The 21,833-nt window shown below is 39.5% G+C and overlaps 2 protein-coding genes across 3 annotated transcripts in view; one reads left to right on the top strand and one right to left on the bottom strand.

Annotated features, from left to right (window-relative positions):
- tmem65 (transmembrane protein 65) overlaps positions 1–21,833 on the bottom strand; it is a 238,354-nt gene that overhangs the window by 141,732 nt on the left and 74,789 nt on the right. The gene's annotated exons all lie outside the window — the stretch shown is intronic.
- syngap1a (synaptic Ras GTPase activating protein 1a) overlaps positions 1–21,833 on the top strand; it is a 152,176-nt gene that overhangs the window by 84,850 nt on the left and 45,493 nt on the right. For both annotated transcript variants that reach the window (XM_049475240.1, XM_049475239.1), the window contains exon 4: positions 17,106–17,200. In XM_049475240.1, the coding sequence (XP_049331197.1) occupies positions 17,106–17,200 (95 nt within the window). The remainder of the gene's footprint in view (positions 1–17,105; positions 17,201–21,833) is intronic.

Below are 21,833 nucleotides of genomic sequence, written 5' to 3'. Positions count from 1 at the left end.
CACCAGATGGAAAACTACGTAAGGAGATGCCTATGATGTGTGTTTCAGGCTTATGTGTGTTTTTTTTATCTTGACTTATATCTCTTATACACAGATTATACACAGTAAATGTCTATAGCATTGTTTTAAATGTGGTGATATTGAATCTGATGTGCTCTCCCTCCCTAATATTTGATTCACTATCCGTATCCAGATTTAATGCCGGCAGAAAAGGTCTAAATAGTCAGGTAAACTAACCTAGTGAAAACCAGGACATTAAATTAGTTTTTTTTTTTTTTCCAGGACCAAATATTAAAAAGAAGGACAGTCTGGATTATGAACTGCACACAGAGCCTATATGGGACCCATGTTGAATTAATGTGGGTTGTAATAATGGATCCCATTTGGGAAACCAGTTTTAGAACATCCCTATTGTTAAATAGTGCAGTAGCAGTGCTATATGACCCAGACAAGCTGCTTTTTAATTTGCTCATCTTAGCAATGACTGTGTAACCATATTTTTCACACTATAAGGCACCAGATTATAAGGCTGACTATTAATAAACATCTATTAATAATGTCTACTTTCATACACAAGGTGCACCGGCGTATAAGGCACATTGTGCAACACTAGTAAGGAACAGGGGTGTCTCCAAGCTTTCCTTTTAATTCAGCTAAACTTTTGTTAAGTAAACGAAACTGTATTTCATTATAAAAAAAACATTTTCTTTTGAAACCAAATGAGCACTAGATGTTAATGTACACAGATTTTCCTTTCCTGAAACTGTTTATTTGGGGGAGTAAACTGCTTCCTATTATTTACAGTAAGCTTAAATTTCCAGATTTTCACTAAGACTAGCTGCAGTTAGTGGCTAATGCTGCTTAACAGCACTACAGTGAGGAACCCTGAGTGTTCTGGTAAGCTAGGGTGATATTAGCTAGTGGTTTATCCCATGTAGCTTGTTTTAACATGGTAAACACGCAGACTACAGCCTGACATACTCACCTCTTATGATACTCACCTCTGTCTCTGTGCTGGAGAACTAAACTGAAATTCCTGTATAACTCTGTACTTCAGTGGAATGGCTTTTCTGCTCCTTAATACCTGACTGGTAGAATTCATACATAAGGTGCACTAGATTGTAAGACACACTGGTGATTTTGGGGGAAAATTAAAGGATTTTTAGAGCACCTTATTGTGTAAAGAATATGGTAGTGCATTTTACTTGTCAGACCTCCTCTAACTCTTCTATTCACTACTGAATCTGAGCTAAAGCTAAAGGCTAAAGCTGTTTCCATGTGGGTCAGCCAGACGTGACTCTTCCTGTATCAGTTTACTCCAGTTTCCAAGAGTCTTTAGACTTCATCTGTAATTTTGTCTAGTTATTATGATGAAAGTGTGAATGTGCTGTGTGTGTGTGTAAGTGTGTAAATGCTGCAGTAGAGAGTAACAGCAGTAACACCATCTGTTCCAGCACTGCTTTACTACGGACAGTGACAACATCTGTAATGTCTAAATTGACATTTTTTTAATTAATAAAAAAAAATGTCAGTTTATTTCCATTGCTGGTTACCAGCTGTAATTTTGTAAACTGGATTTTGCCACCTATGATTAGACAGAACTCAGCATGCCCAACATCCACTGCATGCTGGTGCAGGCTGTCTATGGGTGTGGAGGAGTAGTACTTCTGGGAGTGTAGTGCTGTTAGAGACAGATAGGGGGCAGCAGTTATACCTCTTTCTTTCTCTCTCTATCTATTTCTCTCTCTCTCTCTCTCTCTCTCTCTCTCTCTCTCTCTCTCTCTCTCTCCTTCTCACCCTTCTCTCTCTTGGCAGGGTCGGCACGGCTGTCCAGGTTTTTCTTCATCTCCTTTTAATTACTCAGTCTTACACAAGGGCTTTAAGCTGTTGCACTGGGCACGTGTATTCCTAAGTGTGTGTGTGCGTGTGTGTGTGTGTGTGTGTGTGTGTGTGTGTGTGTGTGTGCGCGCGTGTGTGTGTTCTGCCTCTAAATCTCCATCTCTTAGAGCCAAAGGGTAAAACAAGAGAAAGACAGCAGTGTATACATCTGTTAATGTGTGTGTACAGATCACAAAGCAACACCAGCCATACCAACTTTTACACACTACATGGACAAAAGTATTGGGACACCTGTTCATTTATTGTTTCTTCTAAAATCAAGTGTTTTATAGTGTTTATCCTGCGTTTGTTGCAGTAAATGTCTCCACTGTCCAGAGAAAACTTTTCTCTAGCTTTTGGGAACATAGCTGTGAGGATTTGATTGCATTTAGGTAATAATTCAATTAATCAACCTATTTTTGCATTGATACATTGGAGGTAATCCTCATTTCCAAAGCAGCTGAGCATATAAAACTTAAAGGGACTAAAAAACTAAATTTAATCATTTTAAGCTAAAATAAAGAACAGATACTTTACACAAAGTTTATTAACCACGTGGTTAATCTAAAAGAGTAGTGAGGGACTGGCAAGGTCAATATCAATAGGGCACTGAAAATAAACAACATACCAGGGGGAGTAGAAAAGCAAGCCAAGGTCATACACAGGAAATCCAATAAAGCAAAAGGTGAAGACAAAATAGGAGTCAAAAAAACATAAATAATTTGGCAACTAACCAAACAATAATCTGGACAAGGCAAAAACATGGAAGTCTGTAATACAAAAAGGCAAAATTACAAATGAAATGCGTTGTAGAAGAGCTAGAAAACTAGATTCAATATTCAGCAACTAGTAGAGGAAACAGAGGGGTATATATACAGAGGAGGTCAGGTGAGAACAATCAGATGCTCGGGGAGCGGGAGCGCCGTGATCAGTGGATTAAGGGAAGTCCAGTGTGAGTGCATGCTGGGAAGTGAAGTTTTTTTGTAGTGAGGTTAGAGTTCGGAGGTGGAATGGCAGCGTCAGGACTGACAAGAACAAAAAAAAAACAATTAATGATTTAATGAAAAAGAAATAAAATAATTCATAATAGTAAAAGGATGAGTGGACAGAATAAAATGTAAAGCAGTCCATTAAAGAGATAAATAAATAGAATCATAAAAAAATACAGAACACAAATAAAAATAATAGAGAACAAAAAAATTAGGTGGCTAAAAATAACACGATTAAGATTATAAAGAAAATAAACAGTAGAAATAAAATCAAAAAAGGTAAAACAGAAATAAAATGAATAAAATAAATAAAAAGGTAAAATGAAAACTCAAAACAGTGAATTAGGCTGTCTGAAGGTGGTTAGAAATTAGTTAAAAATTATTTTGTGATACAACACTCTACCCTATCTCACATCTAAACACCTTAATTAAGCATGTTCTTTATACATCATTCCAGAGAACACAGTTCCACTGCTCCACAGCTCATTACTGGGGGAGGTTTATACTCCTCTATACCATTACTGCTGTTAGGGATGGGACCAGTAAGGTTTTGTTTATTTTCTCCAGAGATAAACATGACCTATTTTATTTGCTGTGCTGCTCTACATGGACTAGAGTAGCTGTGTCAGCAATGCACTGCAAAAAACTACATCTTAGCAAGTGATTTTTTTCTCATTTTAAGGCAATAAATATTATTTTCATCTCTGTTAAGATTTTCAGTCTTACTAAGCATTGTAAATGTTAGATTATTTTGCTTATATTTTGACAAATTATCCTAATCAGATTATCGAGAGTTAGTTTCACCTCATTTTAAGTCATTTGAGCTGAAAATGAGCATAAAAAAATCCGGATTCAAGTTATTCTGAGGCTTGTGTCTAAAGGCATAAATTATTTTTGCTTGATTTAAGTCTTACTTTACTAATTTTGAGACTTGCTTTTTTTTAAAGAAATCTTACTAAGCCAAATCTGCTTACCCCATTGGCAGATTTGTTTGCTTAATATAAGCATATATGTATCAATTTACATATATTATGTCTAGTTTTTGCCAATGGATGTTTTGCAGTGTGGATGCTCAACTTAAAGTAGCTGAATGCATTTTACGGTCATGTTCAGAATTATGAGATTTATTTGGGTGGAACATGGGCTTTGTGGCTTCCAGCTGGGCATATGTGGGTTCAGGTGTTGGTTTGTCCACGTCTTGTATTGGGACCAGTGATGTCAGTAACACTTAACTCTCACCTGACCATTTATTCAGTAAAGAGTTATCTAACGAGTTTCTCTTTTTCAATCCAGTAATTAGATTAAAGCTACTTTTCCAGGTCATTGTCCATTAGTTTTTGTCGTTTTCCTTAGTAAAAAGATATTGTACTGTCCGACTGGGCATGTTGAAAGGATGTATGAGAAAGATGTTTCAAGTTTCAACACAATGTTTTATACAGGAAACAGAGAAAGCTGTGGACTGCATAAACACTCAACACACAAAAATGGCTTCTCTATTATACATAACACTTACTGCAGCTGTATAGTACATAATTCCCTTTAGGATAGGCCTGCCACGATACGTTATCGACATATCGTACAATAAATTAACATGACCTCAGTAATATTCAATAATGGTGATATTTATATGTGCTCTGTAAAAAATGAAGAGACCACTTCAGTTTCTGAATCAGTTTCTCTGATTTTGCTATTTATAGGTTTATGTTTGAGTAAAATGAACATTGTTGTTTTATTCTATAAACTACAGACAACATTTCTTTCAAATCCCCCCCCAAAAAAATGTCATTTGAAACATTTATTTGCAGAAAATGAGAAATGGCTAAAATAACAAAAAAGATGCAGCACTTTCAGACCTCAAATAATGTAATAACAAAATAACAACAGGCTAATTAGCTAACAGGCTAAAACTAGCACTTGGGCTCAACACACACGTCTGGCCTATGCGACACACATGTATGTACCACATAGCTACACAAACACTAGAGTTGGTTGTTCACTTTGTGCTGACAAAATGCTAACTTGCTTTAAAAACACAACCTTGCGCGCCAAGTGGTCCAGCGGTCTAAAGCGCTGCCACTTTGAGCGAAAGGTCACAGGTGTGAACCCCCGCTCATGCAGCTTTGTCGTCAAGCTGCCGGTGCTCAGAGGGAGCACAATTGGCCCTGCTCCCTCCGGGTGGGTAGATGGCGCTCTCTCCCCTCATCTCTCCTAGGGTGATGTGGATCAGCACAGGGCGTCTGTGAGCTGATGTATCAGAACCGAGTCGCTGCGCTTTCCTCCGAACGCGCTGTGATGCTGCTTGGCAATGCTGCATCTGCAGCAGCTAGAAAAGAAGTGGTGGCTGACTTCACATGTATCGGAGGAGGTCTGTGCTAGTCTTCACTCTCCTGGTGTGTTGGGGCATTACTAGTGATAGGGGGAGTCCTAATGAGTGGGTTGGGTAATTGGCTGTGCTAAATGGAGGAGAAAATGAAAAAAACAAACAAATCTCAACTCTGAAGAAACGTTTGGAGCGACACACTTACAGAACAAGTCCCAAAGGTGGAGGGAAGCTTCCAGTAAAGTGAGTTTTAGTAAAGCTGTTATGTTAAGGCGGTAGTAACTTTGTTACTTTTAATTCATAAAGTAATCCATAAAGTAGCTAAGTTACGTTTTTAAGACATAATCAGTAATCAGTAAATAGATTACTTTTTAAAGTAACTATGCCATCACTGATTGGAACCCAGTGTGGCTTTTCCAAATTGGTGCCAGATCATTGTAGCTAGTCCACCTTAATCTCATGTGCCATGTACACCTTATATTCGGTCCTTGTTTTACCTTCTTCTTTCATGTGGCCAACATGGAACCTGTGGACAAAACTTTCTGGTTCCCAATTAGGCTTCTCATACAGTCTCTACATGGGAATGTTATCTGGGTCATTGGAAGAGGTATCCACAAATATTTGGACATATAGTTTTAAAACGTGTATCATCACTATATCTTTTTTCTGTCATTTTAACCATACTTTTAAAGTATGATCTACATTGCACCGGAATAGAAAAGCTCCAGAATGACGTGGAATAAAACCCTTTTGCATTGACTTCTGTAGTAAGATAAGAAGCTTCGTTTCATCCGCCTGTAAAGTTCTCTTTTTGAAGGTACACAGCTTTTGTTCTGACAGTGACAATATCCAATTTAAAGCAGCAGTCACACTGTCTTAGAAACAGCTGCGCTCTTCCTCTGAAACGCTCTCCTGCACATTCTGAACAGCGACCAGTAGGGAATTGGGAATTGGACCATCCGTCAGAAAGAGTACAGCGACTATCATACATACTGAACAGTTGGTAACACAGAGTGTGGGCTGAAGGCTTCCTCTGACTTCCTCAGACGAAAAGCTCATCCAGCTGTAGAATAAAAAAAAACGTCAGAAAGAAAAGGACCGAAAGGCCACTGACTCATCCCACCGTATCGCTTTCTTCCCCGGCTTCAAACTCTACAATTTGGTGCTCATTACACAAGACAGATTTGTGAATTATTTTGTGGAGGTTAGGAGAGCTTTCCAAACTGAAAAACCTGTCATTAGCTCAGCGGAGCTAATGATCTCGTCGTGCTGAAGACGGAGTGTGAGCTGAGTTCGGGTTGGGGCTGGAAGATGCTGTGAATAAGCAGATTTAGCTGATTTTAGCATTGTGGAAAAAATTGGAAAACTAATATAAAATATGAGGGCAGAGTTGCTTCCCATCATTGTAGCAATGACAAAGAAAACAATGGATAACTGTGAATAAACTAAAGAACAAAATGGCTAGAAATGGAATTAAAAAAACAATAGATGATGAAAATGTACCTCACAACGTTTTTACCCATTTTCTCCCCAGTTTAGCCTAGCCAATCAACACACTCACTCATTCAGGGTTCCTCACTGTAGAGCTGTCAGGGGCAGGTATTAGCACTGAGTGCTTCTAAACCCACAAAAATATTGGAAATCTAAGCTTACTGTAAATAAACTAAAGAAAGAAATGGCTAGAAATGGAATTAAAAGAACAATAGATGGTGCAAAATGTACCTCACAACATTTTTTTACCCATTTTCTCCCCAGTTTAGCCCAGCCAATCAACATACTCACTCTTAAACACACACTTAAACCTCCACCAATCTAGCACCACTAGTGCAAGATCCCCAGCTCTGATATATATATCAGCCAGTAGACACCTAAGCTGACCAGCATCACCTTGAAAGTGATGAGAGGGGAGAGAGCACCATCTCCCCAAACAGAGAGAGTGACCACATGGCCAATTGTGCTCTCTTTCTGACTCCGGCTGCTGATGCCGACGCCACAAAATCCAAAAAAAAAACAGTATAAGACTCATCTACTCTCACTCTAACCAATTGGAGTACTAAATTATACTGAATATCAACTGAAGTTGATTATTTCAGTATAATTAGATATATTTAAATTTTTTGAAGGAAATGCTTTGTGTAAGCCTCTATTTGGTCATTTTTATTTTCCCTGTTTATTTATTTATATTTGTTTATTAAAATACTCACATTGGTCTATATTTATTAAACGTCTGTTAGGTTGTTGGTTTTCTTAGTTTGTGTTCAGTGTATTCCTTGTTTCTATGTTTTGGTTTGTTTCTCTTTATTTCTGTTTTTTTTTGTTTGTTTTCTTGTTTATATTTTCAATAAATTTTCGCATTTCTGACAACATACCTGACAACAGGCCAGCCAATCAAAACAAAGTTAGTTTATCTTGTATCTGTCTTTAAGAAACTTATTGTTTAAGATCCTTAGAAATAAGAATTTCAAGTTTAGAAACATTATTTTTTCATATATATATATATAAATTCACACAAACGTTATATGGAAAAATAAAAAAATAAATAGAGGTTAAAGTATAGGATGTGTATTTTTTCCAATTTTAATAAGGTATTAAAAGGAAGTTTATTCCCCCTTCTACTCTTCTGGAAAAGCTTCATAATAGATGTGGAACATTGCTGTGAGGAATATTTGGTTGCATTCAGCGTTAATAAGGGGCATCTGGCTACTCCTGTACACAGTGTTTCTGTACAATATGATCATATGGTAATGGATAATAGAAACAACATTAGCGAGCTCTGATGTGAGTAAAAATGAATGCGTTTTTATTGGAAAAGACCCAAAAATCACCGTTGATTGGTGAGGATGCTAACAGCCACAGTAAACCCCTGAGTGATGGGCTAGAGGCTCGTTTGCATATTGTGAAGGCAGATGTGACGGTAATGATTAATGACCCGATCTATTGTGCAGCTCTAGTTCTGATGGGTTCTGGCTGTTCTACAGACTGGCCCATATTTAAGTGTCCAGCTGTCCCGTCCCTTTCAGCCACTGCTCTTCTTTCCTGAGGCACTTTTTCCTTTTTTGGAATATGCCGTCATGTCTTCTGACAGCGTCTCCCCTGATACAGTAAACGTGCTGTGCAGGCGGTGCGAATGGCGCACCTTTAGTTTCAACACAATGTTTTATACAGGAAACAGAGAAAGCTGTGGACTGCATAAACACTCAACACACAAAAATGGCTTCTCTATTATACATAACACTTACTGCAGCTGTATAGTACATAATTCCCTTTAGGATAGGCCTGCCACGATACGTTATCGACATATCGTACAATAAATTAACATGACCTCAGTAATATTCAATAATGGTGATATCATCTATTGTGTTTATTTATATGTGCTCTGTAAAAAAATGAAGAGACCACTTTAGTTTCTGAACCAGTTTCCCTGATTTTGATATTTACAGGTTTATGTTTGAGTAAAATGAACATTGTTGTTTTATTCTATAAACTACAGACAACATTTCTTTCAAACCCCCCCCCCCCCCAAAAAAAAAAAAAATGTCATTTGAAACATTTATTTGCAGAAAATGAGAAATTGCTAAAATAACAAAAAAGATGCAGCACTTTCAGACCTCAAATAATGACCTCAAAGAAAACAAGTTCATATTCATAAAGATTTAAGAGTCCAGAAATCAATATTTGATGGAATAACCCTGGTTTTTAATCTCAGTTTTTAATCATGCATCTTGGCATGTTCTCCTCCACCAGTCTTACACGCTGCTTTTGGATAACTTTATGCTTTACACTCCCGGTGCCAAAATTCAAGCAGTTCAGCTTGGTTTGATGGCTTGTGATCATCCTTTTTTCTCTTGATTATATCCATTATATCCATATATCTATTGCAGAGGTTTTTAATTTGGGTAAAATCGAAGAAACTCATCATTTTTAAGTGGTCTCTTATTTTTTCCAGAGCTGTATATAACAATATTATGAAATACCAGACCAATGCTTCAAGAACCACCTTTCATAAGGGATTATATCGGACTGTAGTCTGCATTTTTACTGTGTTAAAACAAGCTACGTGTGACAAACCGTTACCGGAACACTCAGGGTTCCTCAGTTTAACACTGTCGGGTGACATTTACTAGCACTAAGTGCTGCTACTATCCATGCTTTTCAAAATATTGGAAATCTGGAAATCTATGCTGACTGTAAATAAATGGAAGCACTTTACTGACACAAATAAACAGTTTTCATAAGAGAAATCTGGGTACATTAATGATACCCCTGTTCCTTACTGTTTGTTACTATGCTTTAAATGCGCCTTATAATCTGGTGCGCCTTATGTATGAAAATAGACCAGAAAATAGACGTTCATTGATAGTGCGGTGCCAATGATTGTGACTGGCTGCATCTGGTTAGAATCGTCCATGTCCAGTCAGGAAACCCCACACACACATAATCCGAAGGCCAATGCTGTATTCTTTATCTTCCATGGGACTTTTAATCAGTGCTAAAGTCAATCAAAGAAATCTGAGCTTTTAGTAGGCGTGTCTCTGCACTATTAGGCTCTGCACTTAGAGCCGTATATGAATTTTAAGAGGCGTAAAATCTCCTGCCCTTTCCTTCAGCTGCCAGGGTCATCACAGAGTACATCTTTAAACCCTCACGCCAGCTCTGGTGGGCATGTGTTAGCGCTGAATAGCTCTGAAACACTCAAGGTTGTCAATCTTTCACTCCAGCAATTTTCTGACCTCAGCTTTTATGCTTTACAGCACATGGTTTTATAAACGTAGACAGTTTAGTTCTTCACTGCAGCAGCTCTGCTTTTCTCCCTGTTTCTCTTCACTCTTTACCTCAATGATGAACGTCACAGACTGAAACCTTGAGCTATTAAAGCTGAGAAGAACAGTGATGGCTTGCTGATGGTGATGATGATGATGATCAGTTCTAGGGGTGGGCGGTGTGGCACCAAAATATCAGTAATATTCACAATAACTCAATATTTGAGTGTAATTTTGCGCTAATGATATTATTGGCAATAATCATAAACATTATCTAACCGAGACCATGATTTTGTATCAAATTATAACAGTGTAACAAACTTCCACTGGTTCCTTTGTGTCTGTTGTTGTGTTTAGAACTTGTCTCCTCCCATGTCTCCGCCTTCAGTATTCCTATGTGTGTCATTTGTAGGTGTTTCTTGTTTCCTGTTGTCTTCCGTGTATTGAACAGCATTGGAAAAAATAAGATACCACTTAAAAATGATGAGTTTCTTTGATTTCACCAAATTGAAAAGCTCTGGAATATAATCAAGAGGAAGATGGATGATCACAAGCCATCAAACCAAGCTAAGTAAAGGCATAAAGTTATCCAAAAGCAGTGTGTAAGACTGGTGGAGGAGAACATGCCAATATGCATGAAAACTCTGATTAAAAACCAGGGTTATTCCACCAAATATTGATTTCTGAACTCTTTAAACTTTATGAATATGAACTTGTTTTCTCTGCATTATTTGAGGTTTGAAAGCTCTGCATCTTTTTTGTTATTCCAGCCATTTCTCATTTCCTGCAAATAAGTTCTCTAAATGACAATATTTTTATTTGGAGTTTGGGAGAAATGTTGTCCCTAGTTTATAACAATGTTCATTTTATTAAGAGCTGTATATAGCTCCTTTGTTTCTGTGTTCCCTTGTCAGTTCTTATGCGTGTTTAATGTCAGTCTGGTTGCGTGTTTCTTTGTTTTGTCTAAGTATTCTCAGCATTTCCATGTTGTTTTAAGTTTATTGGTTAATCTGGTTTATTGGAACTAAAAAAAGGAACTAAATATAAAAAGTAGGTGAAAAATGCTTGAGATTTAAAAGGAGAAAATATTGGTACACAAGTTTAAATCACTTCTCAAGATGGTTAAGTGGAAAATGTCCACCATCTTCAAAGCTGTAACAACTTCCATCCCACGCCAGTAGTGTAACAAAAAATAGTAATGTATTAAAAAAATAAAGTGAAAAATATTTACTGAAATAAAATAAAAGGAAATGCAGTAAATGACTAAATAAATACAAGAATAATTAGTTGTTTTATCTTGTCAATGATGTTATAGTGTATGCTAAGATATGGTACTCCCCTAATTAAGTTTGTAACAATATGTATGTTATTGACTTATCATACAGTATGCAGACGAGGGCTGTGAATTGGTAAGATTTTGGGGATACAGTGCTGTGTATAGGCTGGGTTGTAAACTCAATAAAGGCAGTCTGAGACACTTTGTCTGGGAGTAGGTAATTGTTTAAAATGATTAATTGCTCACTGATAACCTGCACCATGAGGTTGGATTCTCTGATTTTGCTATTTATAGGTTTATGTTTGAGTAAAATTAGCATTCTTGTTTTATTCTATAAACTACAGACAACATTTCTCCCAAATTCCAAATAGAAATATTGTCATTTGGAGCATTTATTTGCAGAAAATGAGAAATGGCTGAAATAAAAAAAGATGCAGAGCTTTCGGACCTCTGAAATGATGCAAAAAAAAAGTCCATATTCATAAAGTTTTAAGAGTTCAGAAATCAATATTTGGTGAAATAAACCTGGTGGTTTTTAATCACAGTTTTCATGCATCTTGGCATGTTCTCCTCCACCAGTCTTACACACTGCTTTTGGATAACTTTATGCTGCTTTACTCCTGGTGCAAATATTCAAGCAGTTCAGTTTGGTTTGATGGCTTCTGATCATATTTTGATTATATTTCAGAGGTTTTCAATTTGGTAAAATCAAAGAAACTCATAATTTTAGTTGGTCTTTTATTTTTTTTCCAGAGCTGTACATTTAACTAAAATTGATGATCCGAACAACCAATGATTTATAAAGTAAAACCATTAAAAATTTATTTCACTTTATCTACTTTTAGGACTTTTCTTAAAAAAATGATTAATGTTTTAGGTCATATTTATGCTAAAATATAGAACATTCTAAAGAAACTTTCTTACACTGCTGTATGGAGGTTTGGGTGGATGTTTCAGATTTAGCTCCTCCAACCACAGGCACAGCTGGTAGGTAATTGGTTTAAAATGATTCATTGCTCATGGGGAACCTGCGCCATGAGGTCTTTAGATTAAGACTGAAAGAGTCAGTGTTGGAACGTATGAACGTCACGGGTGTCCACCTGAAGGCGTCGCCATCCATGATTTCAGTTGGGAATAGTAACCCAGCTGATAATTGCAGCAGAAGCCTACGTCTCATTTACAGTGAGAAGAGTCGTCAGGGATTGAAGGAGGCGTTAGGGGGAGAAGGAAAATCAGCCAAAGACACAAAACAATTCCAGCAATGTGTGTGTGTATGTGTGTGTGTGTGTGTGTGTGTGTGTGTGTGTGTGTGTGACTCATACTTCCCATCCTGTACTGGTGTATTCTTCTCCTATATGAGTCAATGTGGCTTGTGCTGACATATAGACATATGGATTTCTTCCTCTCTGTCTTACTATATATATCATCATGGACATGATTGTCATGGTAATATTGGGGCATCCAGTGATTTCCTTTGAACTTCATGAATCGATTTTCTGAATTTAGAACAGGGTCAACATTATACATAACAGGGTCAGAAATATACATACACCCACTTACATTAGTAATTCCATGGTGCTGAAAGATCCTAAATGTCTTTTAACTCTTTTAACTCTTATTATACCACAGTTAAGTCTGACCCTGCAATGTGATAAGCTAAGAGGCGTTTTATGAGTGCCATTATCAGCCGGTAATGCACTGTAACCGAAGCTCTACATGTATTACTCCACCACATACAGGTAACCTAGCAATGATGCAGCGCTTACAATCCTAATACAAACCAAATGCGATTTCATTATAAACCACGGGGAGCCAGTGGATCCCATAGGCACAGAGCAGAACTCATTAGGACTCCCCCTATTACTAGTGATGACCCAGCACCAGGAGGGTGAAGACTAGAACATGCCTCCTCCAATACATGTGAGGTCAAACACCGCCTCTTTTCCAACTGCTGGTGATGCAGCATTACAGAGTAGCAACACAGTGTGCTCGGAGGAAAGCATAGCGATTCGGTTTTGATACATCAGCTCACAGACGCATTGTGCTGATCGCCATCACCCACCCAGAGAGAGAGCAAGGCCAGTTGTGCTCTCTCAGGGCTCTGGCAGCTGATGGCAGGCTACATGAACGGGATTCAAACCAGCGATCTCCCGATCAAAGTGGCAGTGCATTAGTCACAGGTCAGTGCAGCTCTTGTGTGTGATATACTTATATACATGCAGTGCTGTTTAGCATAGGCATCTGTTAGCTGATGTAGCAGAGCTGGGGATAGCGATGCTGTACCAGCGACAGTTTAAAATGTGGCAATATCTGACATCACATTAAAAAATATTTCAAAAAATACACTACTGCAATGAAATGAAAATTATACTTTATTATTGCATACGATATGGCACACCCCTAACTGAGATATTAAAAAAATACAACTATGATCCAGAATGTCATTAAAGTTAAAATAAAAAAGGATAAAAGTAAAATAAATGATAGTGGACAGATATAATCTGTCTCTAGTAGATAGATATATAATAGGAAATGAGAACAGTGTGGATTTTTCTTTTAAAAAAGTAGTACCCTGATGTGATAATTAGGGGTGTATGATATGGCACAATATTTCAGGGTTTAATATTGTTCACAATATTCAAAAAGTATTGGTTTCTCCTAAGGCAGGGGTGTCCAAACTTTTTTTGTTGGGGGCCAGAAGGAGAAATATATTTGAAGTCTCGGGCCACACACTGTAATAAAACAAATAATGAAATATACCACTTTAAATAATACTTTTTTCCTGATTATTTCATTTACACACCATTTTACTTGACTTACTATCGTTATCTTTGACAGTGTTGTGTAAACTAAGATTTTTCAAATTGATGTTTCATTTCATGATGTAAATAATATAAAATTCCTTAATTACGGCAACTTTTAGACTTTTTTGCCGCATTTTTCTGTGCTAGAAATGCGCACTCTCTCCGCTTTTAGACTCTTTTGCCCGTTTTTCTGCGCTAGAAATGCGCACCCTCTCCGCTTTTGGACTCTTTGGCACATTTTTCTGCGCTAGAAATGCGCACCCTCTCCGCTTTTGGACTCTTTGGCACATTTTTCTGCGCTAGAAATACGCACTCTCTCCGCTTTTAGACTCTTTTACCCCGTTTTTCTGCGCTAGAAATGCGCACCCTCTCCGACTCTTTGGCCCGTTTCTGACACCTAGCGTTCAAACTTTGACTCTCACATTATAAAAACCTGCTTAACAGCGGGCCAACTTTCATTCTATTTCTAAAATACCTCGCGGGCCGCTCCAAAAAAGGAAACGGGCTGCAAATGGCCCGCGGGCCGTAGTTTGGACACCCCTGTCCTAAGGTTTCTTCTTCTTAATGGAAGGGCATTTCACAATAATTGGCATCTCTGTGGTGCTGCTCATAAGAGGCGTTGACCAGTTTTTCTCTGTAAAGATGCTTTGTGACAACTTCTGTTGTAAAAAGCTCTATAGAAATGATAGTATTGCATGTGATATGGCACACCCCTTCTTCATATCTATCATTTTATGTCCAAGTGTTTGAGGGCATTACTAGCAATAGATTAAATTATGAAAGAAATAAAGAAAAAAGTAAAGAAAGAGTGAATAATTTTCAGTTTTCACAGTAAGAGCCCAGAACACGTTCTCAGTTCACTCTCCTACAGCCTGATGCTCCTTTATAGACTCTTTGTTCATTTAGAGATTTAATGTTCTCTCTTAAGGCTGAGAGCTGTCTCCTTTCTTCTGTAGAGATCTGAATGTGAGTGTGTGTGTGTGTGTGTGTGTGTGTGTGTGTGTGTGTGTGTGTGTGTGTGTGTGTGTGTGTGTGTGTGTGTGTGTGTGTTGCTGTTGGCTTTGTGGTTATTTTGGGGGGCTGTCAGGCTGTCATTGAATGTAATATTTTAATTTGGGTGTAGTCTTTCTTTAACAGAGCCAGCAGAGTTATAACACACAGAACAGAGAGAGAGCTGTGAAAAAAGAGGATGAGAGAGAGAGAGAGAGAGAGAGAGAGAGCACTACTGGAATTATGTAAAAGAGAGGTGCGTGGGAGACAGACACACACACAGAAAAATAGGAGGGGGGTGAGAAAAAGAGAGAGAGAAAGATAAGACATGGAAAGTGAATGAGAGGAAAGCAAGAGAAAGGGAATACTAAGGGAGAGAAAGAGAGACAGAGGAATAAGGAGATTAATAGGAATAAAAGAGACTGATATGAGAGAGAGCTAGCAAGAAAGGGAGATAAAAAAGAAAGAGTGAGGAAAGAGAGAGCAAAAAAAGGCATAGATATACAGAGCGAAAAATAGAAATGGAGTGAGAAAGGTAAAGCAGGATGAGAGAGAAATGTAGAGGGAGGGAACAGGGGATAAAAGATTAGATAGAGAGAGAATGAAAAAGAAACAAGGGGGATAATACGTGAAACAAATATGAGAATAAAAGAGAAAATGAGGAGAAATAAAAACAGGGCAGTGAATGGAAGATGGATAGTGAGGATAGTGAGAAAAAGGAAAGAAACTGCAAGAAGAGGTGAGAGAGAAAGAGAGATGGGAGAGAAAAGAGATAGAGAGAGATAAATGCAGGAGAGTGATGATGGATATGCATATACAGACAGAGAAAGAGACAGACAGAAAGAGAGAAGAGGGGATGAAGAGATGGAGAGAGAAGAGGGAAAAAAATAGACAGAAGAGGGGATGGAGAGATAGAGAGAGAAGAGAAATACATACAGAAAGAGTGGAGGAATGAAGAGAGAGAAAGAGAGAGAAGAGGGGACGGAGAGATAGAGAGAAGAGAAAGACATACAGAAAGAGAGAGGAGGAATGAAGAGAGAGAAAAACAGAAAGAGAAAGGTGTGGATGGAGAGATGAAGAGAGAGAGGAGGGGATGGAGAGAGAAGAAAGAGAGACAGACAGAGAAACGAGAAAGGAGAGGATTGAGCGAGAAGAGGAAGAGGCAGACAGAAAGAGGGAGGAGGGACGGAGAGATGGAAGAGAAGAGAGAGAGAGAGACAGACAGACAGAGAGAGAGGAAGGGATGTAGAGAGGGAAGAAAGATACAGACAGAAAGGGAGAAGAGGGGATAGAGAGAGAAGAGAGAGACATACAGAAAGAGTGAAGGGAGGGGATGGAGAGATGGAAACAGGGAGAAACAGAGAAAGAGAGAGGACAGGATGGAGATATAGAGCAAAAAGAGAGAGTAGGAGATGGAGAGAGAAGAGAGAGACAAAGGGATGGAGGGTATGGAGAGATGGAGAATGGAGAGAAAGATACCGACAGAAAGAGAGAAGAGGGGATGGACAAATACAGTAGAGAGAAAATAGTGAGACAAAAAGAGAGAGAGAAGGAGATGGAGAGATGGAAAGAGAAGAGACAGCGACAGACAGATAGAAAGAGAGATGAGGGGATGGACAAATGGAGAAAGAAGAGAGAAAGAGAAAGAGGAGGGGATGGATAGATGGAGAGAGAAGAGAGACAGACAGAAATAGAGAGAGAGGAGGAGATGGACGAAGAGGGAAAGGCAGTGTATTTATAGCTGCTGAAATTTCTAAAAAGGTTAGCTGTGTTTCCTGAGGGAAATCTAGAGGAATAAGCAGAACGGAGAGACATTTGGGGGAAAACAACGCCACACTCCAAAAAAACTCCAAAAAAAGAGAGAGAGAAAGAGAGAGAAAGAGAGAGAGTGTGTGGTGTTGTAGATCTTTTTAGTAGCATGTTCATTTGCTACTGCTGTTCATTTGTCCTCTGTTTGTTTGCCCCTTAAGCCAAATAATTAGCCTTTCATTCACTTTCCCTTTCTCTATTTTTTCTCTCTCCCTCTCTCTCTCTCTCTCTCTCTCTCTCTCTCTCTCTCTCTCTCTCTCTCTCTCTCTTTCTCCGTAGAGCACGCTCGTGCTCGCAGAAAGAGCTTTGCCACAGTGAGGCAGAGAAGCATGGAAACTCCGCCCACTGCTCCTCCCCAGACATTTCGCCAATCCGTAAGTATTCCTATCTCTTCCTCCATCATCACACCACCCCCTTGAAACCCCGCCCCAATCCACAGTGATCACCAGTCTGAGAGCAGTCCCAACTTTTCCTCCATCATCACATCAAACCCCACCCCCTTCCCCATCACCACACCAAACCCCACCCTCTTCCCCATCACCACATCAAACCCCACCCCCTTCTCCTTCTCAAATTCTCCACCAGTCTATTAATAACCCTGCCTCTTCCTCCATCACCACATCAAACCCCACCCCCTTCTCCTTCACAAACTTTCCACCAATCTATTAGTAACCCTGCCTCTTCCTCCATCACCACACCAAACCCCACCCCCTTCTCCTTCACAAACTTTTCACCAATCTATTAGTAACCCCGCCTCTTCCTCCATCACCACACCAAACCCCACCCCCTTCTCCTTCACAAACTTTCCACCAATCTATTAGTAACCCCGCCTCTTCCTCCATCACCACATCAAACCCCGCCCCCTTCTCTTTCACAAACTTTTCACCAATCTATTAGTAACCCCGCCTCTTCCTCCATCACCACACCAAACCTCACCCCCTTCTCCTTCACAAACTTTCCACCAATCTATTAGTAACCCCGCCTCTTCCTCCATCACCACACCAAACCTCACCCCCTTCTCTTTCACAAACTTTTCACCAATCTATTAGTAACCCCGCCTCTTCCTCCATCACCACACCAAACCCCACCCCCTTCTCCTTCACAAACTTTCCACCAATCTATTAGTAACCCCGCCTCTTCCTCCATCACCACATCAAACCCCGCCCCCTTCTCTTTCACAAACTTTTCACCAATCTATTAGTAACCCCGCCTCTTCCTCCATCACCACACCAAACCTCACCCCCTTCTCCTTCACAAACTTTCCACCAATCTATTAGTAACCCCGCCTCTTCCTCCATCACCACATCAAACCCCACCACCTTCTCCTTCTCAAATTCTCCATCAGTCTATTAATAACCCCGCCTCTTCCTCCATCACCACATCAAACCCCACCCCCTTCTCCTTCCCAAACTTTCCACCAATCTATTATCTATTCCTCCAATTTCCAGACCCCGCCCATTGCTCCTCCCTGAACATTCCACCAATCTAAGACTAATCACGTAAACTGTGCCGACTGCTTAATAGATATTCACCAGTCTGGAAGTGACCTCTATTTCCCCGCCCCCTTGTCCAGATCCTGCCCATTGCTCCTCCCCAACATTCCACCAATCTAAGACTAATCACACAAACCCTGTCGACTGCATCCAAGATATTCACCAATCCATGAGCAGCCTCTGTTTTTCTTCTTTCATCGCCACATTAAACTTCACCCCTGGTTCCTTGACATTCCACAAGTCTCCAGACCCCTCCCACTTCTTCTCCTCAACCCTCTACCAATTTATGAATAACCCCACCTTCTTCTCAGTCATCACACCAAACCTTTTCCACTGATCCATAGACATTTACCATGCTGCAAATCGCCAGACCCCGCCCCTAACTTGGACAATCTACCAATTTTTAACCAGCCCTACCCAAGCCCATACACGTTCTGTCCAAGCCCAGCCAGGCCCACCCCATAAACTGTCATTATGAGCCTTAGCCTGATTTAAACCCCACATTTCTCTAATACGTAGAGCTAAAATAGTTCTACAATTCTAAGTGGTTGAGTAAGTAAAATCTTCTTTTTTTATAATTTTATTTCTAATTTATTTTCATTTTCTTCCCAATTTACACGGCCAATTACCCAACCCACTTATTAGGACTCCCCCTATCACTAGTGATGCCCCACCACCAGGAGGGTGAAGACTAGCACATGCCTCCTCCGACACATACATGTGAAGTCAGACTCCACCTCTTTTTGAACTGCTGCTGATGTTCTTTGCTATATTGAAATCATTACACAATAACTTTATATGAAATAAAAAAAGAGTTTAGCAATGTAGTCTTACGTCACAGACCATTTTCTTGAGCCTGATCCGACAGGGCCTGAGAAAAGTGGTAGGATATCTTGCCCCATCCCAAGTTCTTAAATTCGGGTGGGGGATCAAGTTCAGAGAATTTAAACTTTGGGCCACTCCAAGCACCACCTACTGCTCCTCAGATATTTACCATTTTGTAAGGAATCCCTACCTGTCCTCTGTCTCCACACCAAACCTCACCCCCAGTCCCTTGATATTCGAGGAGTCTCCAGACCCAACCCACTGCTCCTCCACCTTAAACATCTACCAAACTATGAGTAACCTCTCTTCTTTGTCTGTCACACCAAATCCCACCAAAAGCTACAGTCCCTACGTTCCCGCCATTGCCACACCAAACCCCACACCCACTCCACGGACATTTACCAGTGTCCAGACCCCTCCCACTTCTACAAAAAAATTTTGATAGTCTATAAATAACCTCACCTCTTCTTCTATCAGTACATTAAACCCCTTCCACCACTCCATACTCCATACATTTGGGTCCTTTTTTTCTCTAGAGCTGCGTTCCAAATTGTAGGACATCCTACATAGGCTGGATTTCTAAGCTGCGACATCATAAAAAGCTATTTAAAAGTGAAGTACCTTCCATATACTGCCAGTAAAGCAGTCAATGAAAGGAGGGCTTTGAGGGACGCAGCTGATGTATCCTTCCTGGCCCTCGGTAGCCCACAATGCCTCAATAGACTGTTCCTTTTGTGTTTCATACCACGAATGCAGCCTACACTTTAGAACGCAGCTTCTGGCTCTATCTTTTCGTCCTTTCTCTTACTGATACTATGCAAAAAAAACAAAATTTCCTGTTGTTGTTTTCTTATTTATGTAATTTTATAATCAGGTACATTTAAATGGTTGATTTCACCACCTGCCTGCTTTTTATCATGGCTTACTGTGGGTCATATGGTCTGTCAAGATATCAGAATGTAATGTTCAGTTTCTTAGAGCACTGCACAGTTCAGTGTTTTTCCACACCCAGTTCTTCAGTCGGGAAATGTTTGGTGTCTGAAGTGTGTTTGTTTAATTTTTAATTTCCTCCTAATTAACTGATCTGTTACAACTGCAGTTGTACAATCGAGTATTCAAACACTGATTGAAATATCTATTTAAAAAAACTGTAAAAATGGACAAAAGTACACATATTAAGGTTTTTTAACATGTTTTTGGCTATGTAATGTACAGTACTTTTGTCCATTTTTCATAGCTCCAGTGCAAAACGCAAATAAACAGAAGCAAACTTGGGACACCAAACCAAACCTGTCTTGGCTGATGGACTATGTTAAGGTAAGGGGGGAATGTGTAATGAGTAAATGTGTAAATGAGATGAGATTTTTGGATGAATCATTGCTTTAACTGGTCTGTTGATTCAGCCGGATGGGAGTTAGAAAGGGGGACTGAGCTGCAGGCCTTCAGGTACCTTATTCATGAGGTTTTGTACAAACTGTACCTTTAATTTTAGAGTGGAGGAAGCTGTAAGTGACGGAGTGAGTGGTGTGAGAAGCGTTCCTGGCGGTCCTCACTCTGCCCTCCATCTGTCTCGGTTAAAAACACGCGCTTTTATGAGGTCACTGCTCAACTCGCCTACCAAGTTTGCTGGCTCGCGTTGGGAAGAGTTGTGTTCGGTGGACTGCGGTCAGGCTTTTCAGATGAGATAATTATAGCCGACGCTGACACGATGCTGGACTGAGGCTGCGGGAAATTAGATGAGAGCAGGTGCTTTTAAACATGAACGACCAAACTGCAGAGCTTTCAGAGAACGAGAGAGAGAGAGAGAAAAAGAGAGAGAGAGAGAGAGAGAGAGAGATGAAGAGAGAGAGAAACGAGGAAAAATAGAGAGAGAAAGGACAGGAGCGTAGGCAGTATCTTAGTATGAGTCACCATGCCAGAAACAGCATCAGTGATTTGATTCTGCTACAGTGCAATCTGGTGGTCATTTGAGGTAAAACATGCCTCATTCCATCATATTGTACTGTAGCACTTCAATGCAATTTACCTGAAAAGCAAAACACCAATAAATAATACAATTTGACTATTTAAAATAGATTTGAATGTTGTTTTATTGTACAAAACATAAGCTAACAAGACATACATACACTATAATGCCAAAAGTAAGCTGCCATTCAGCCATGGAAACTGTCCATTCCATGACACTGTTCTTAAAGTAATGTGAAGCTACATGAAGTTTGGAGGTGTGTAGTGATGAACTCTTCTGAAGCTACATGAAGTTTGGAGGTGTGTAGTGATGATGAACTCTAAAGCTACATGAAGTTTGGAGGTGTGTAGTGATGAACTCTGAAGCTACATGAAGTTTGGAGGTGTGTAGTGATGAACTCTGAAGCTACATGAAGTTTGGAGGTGTGTAGTGATGAACTCTGAAGCTACATGAAGTTTGGAGATGTGTAGTGATGAACTCTGAAGCTACATGAAGTTTGGAGGTGTGTGGTGATGAACTCTGCTGAAGCTACATGAAGTTTGGAGGTGTGTAGTGATGAACTCTGCTGAAGCTACATGAAGTTTGGAGGTGTGTAGTGATTAACTAATCTGAAGCTACATGAAGTTTGGAGGTGTGTAGTGATGATGAACTCTGAAGCTACATGAAGTTTGGAGGTGTGTAGTCATGAACTCTGCTGAAGCTACATGAAGTTTGGAGGTGTGT

Source organism: Astyanax mexicanus, chromosome 2 (genome assembly GCF_023375975.1).
Source record: "Astyanax mexicanus isolate ESR-SI-001 chromosome 2, AstMex3_surface, whole genome shotgun sequence".
Classification (NCBI taxonomy): Eukaryota; Metazoa; Chordata; class Actinopteri; order Characiformes; family Acestrorhamphidae; genus Astyanax; species Astyanax mexicanus.
Note: the sequence above shows the minus strand (reverse complement) of the source record. Positions and strands in the feature narration are given on the sequence as shown.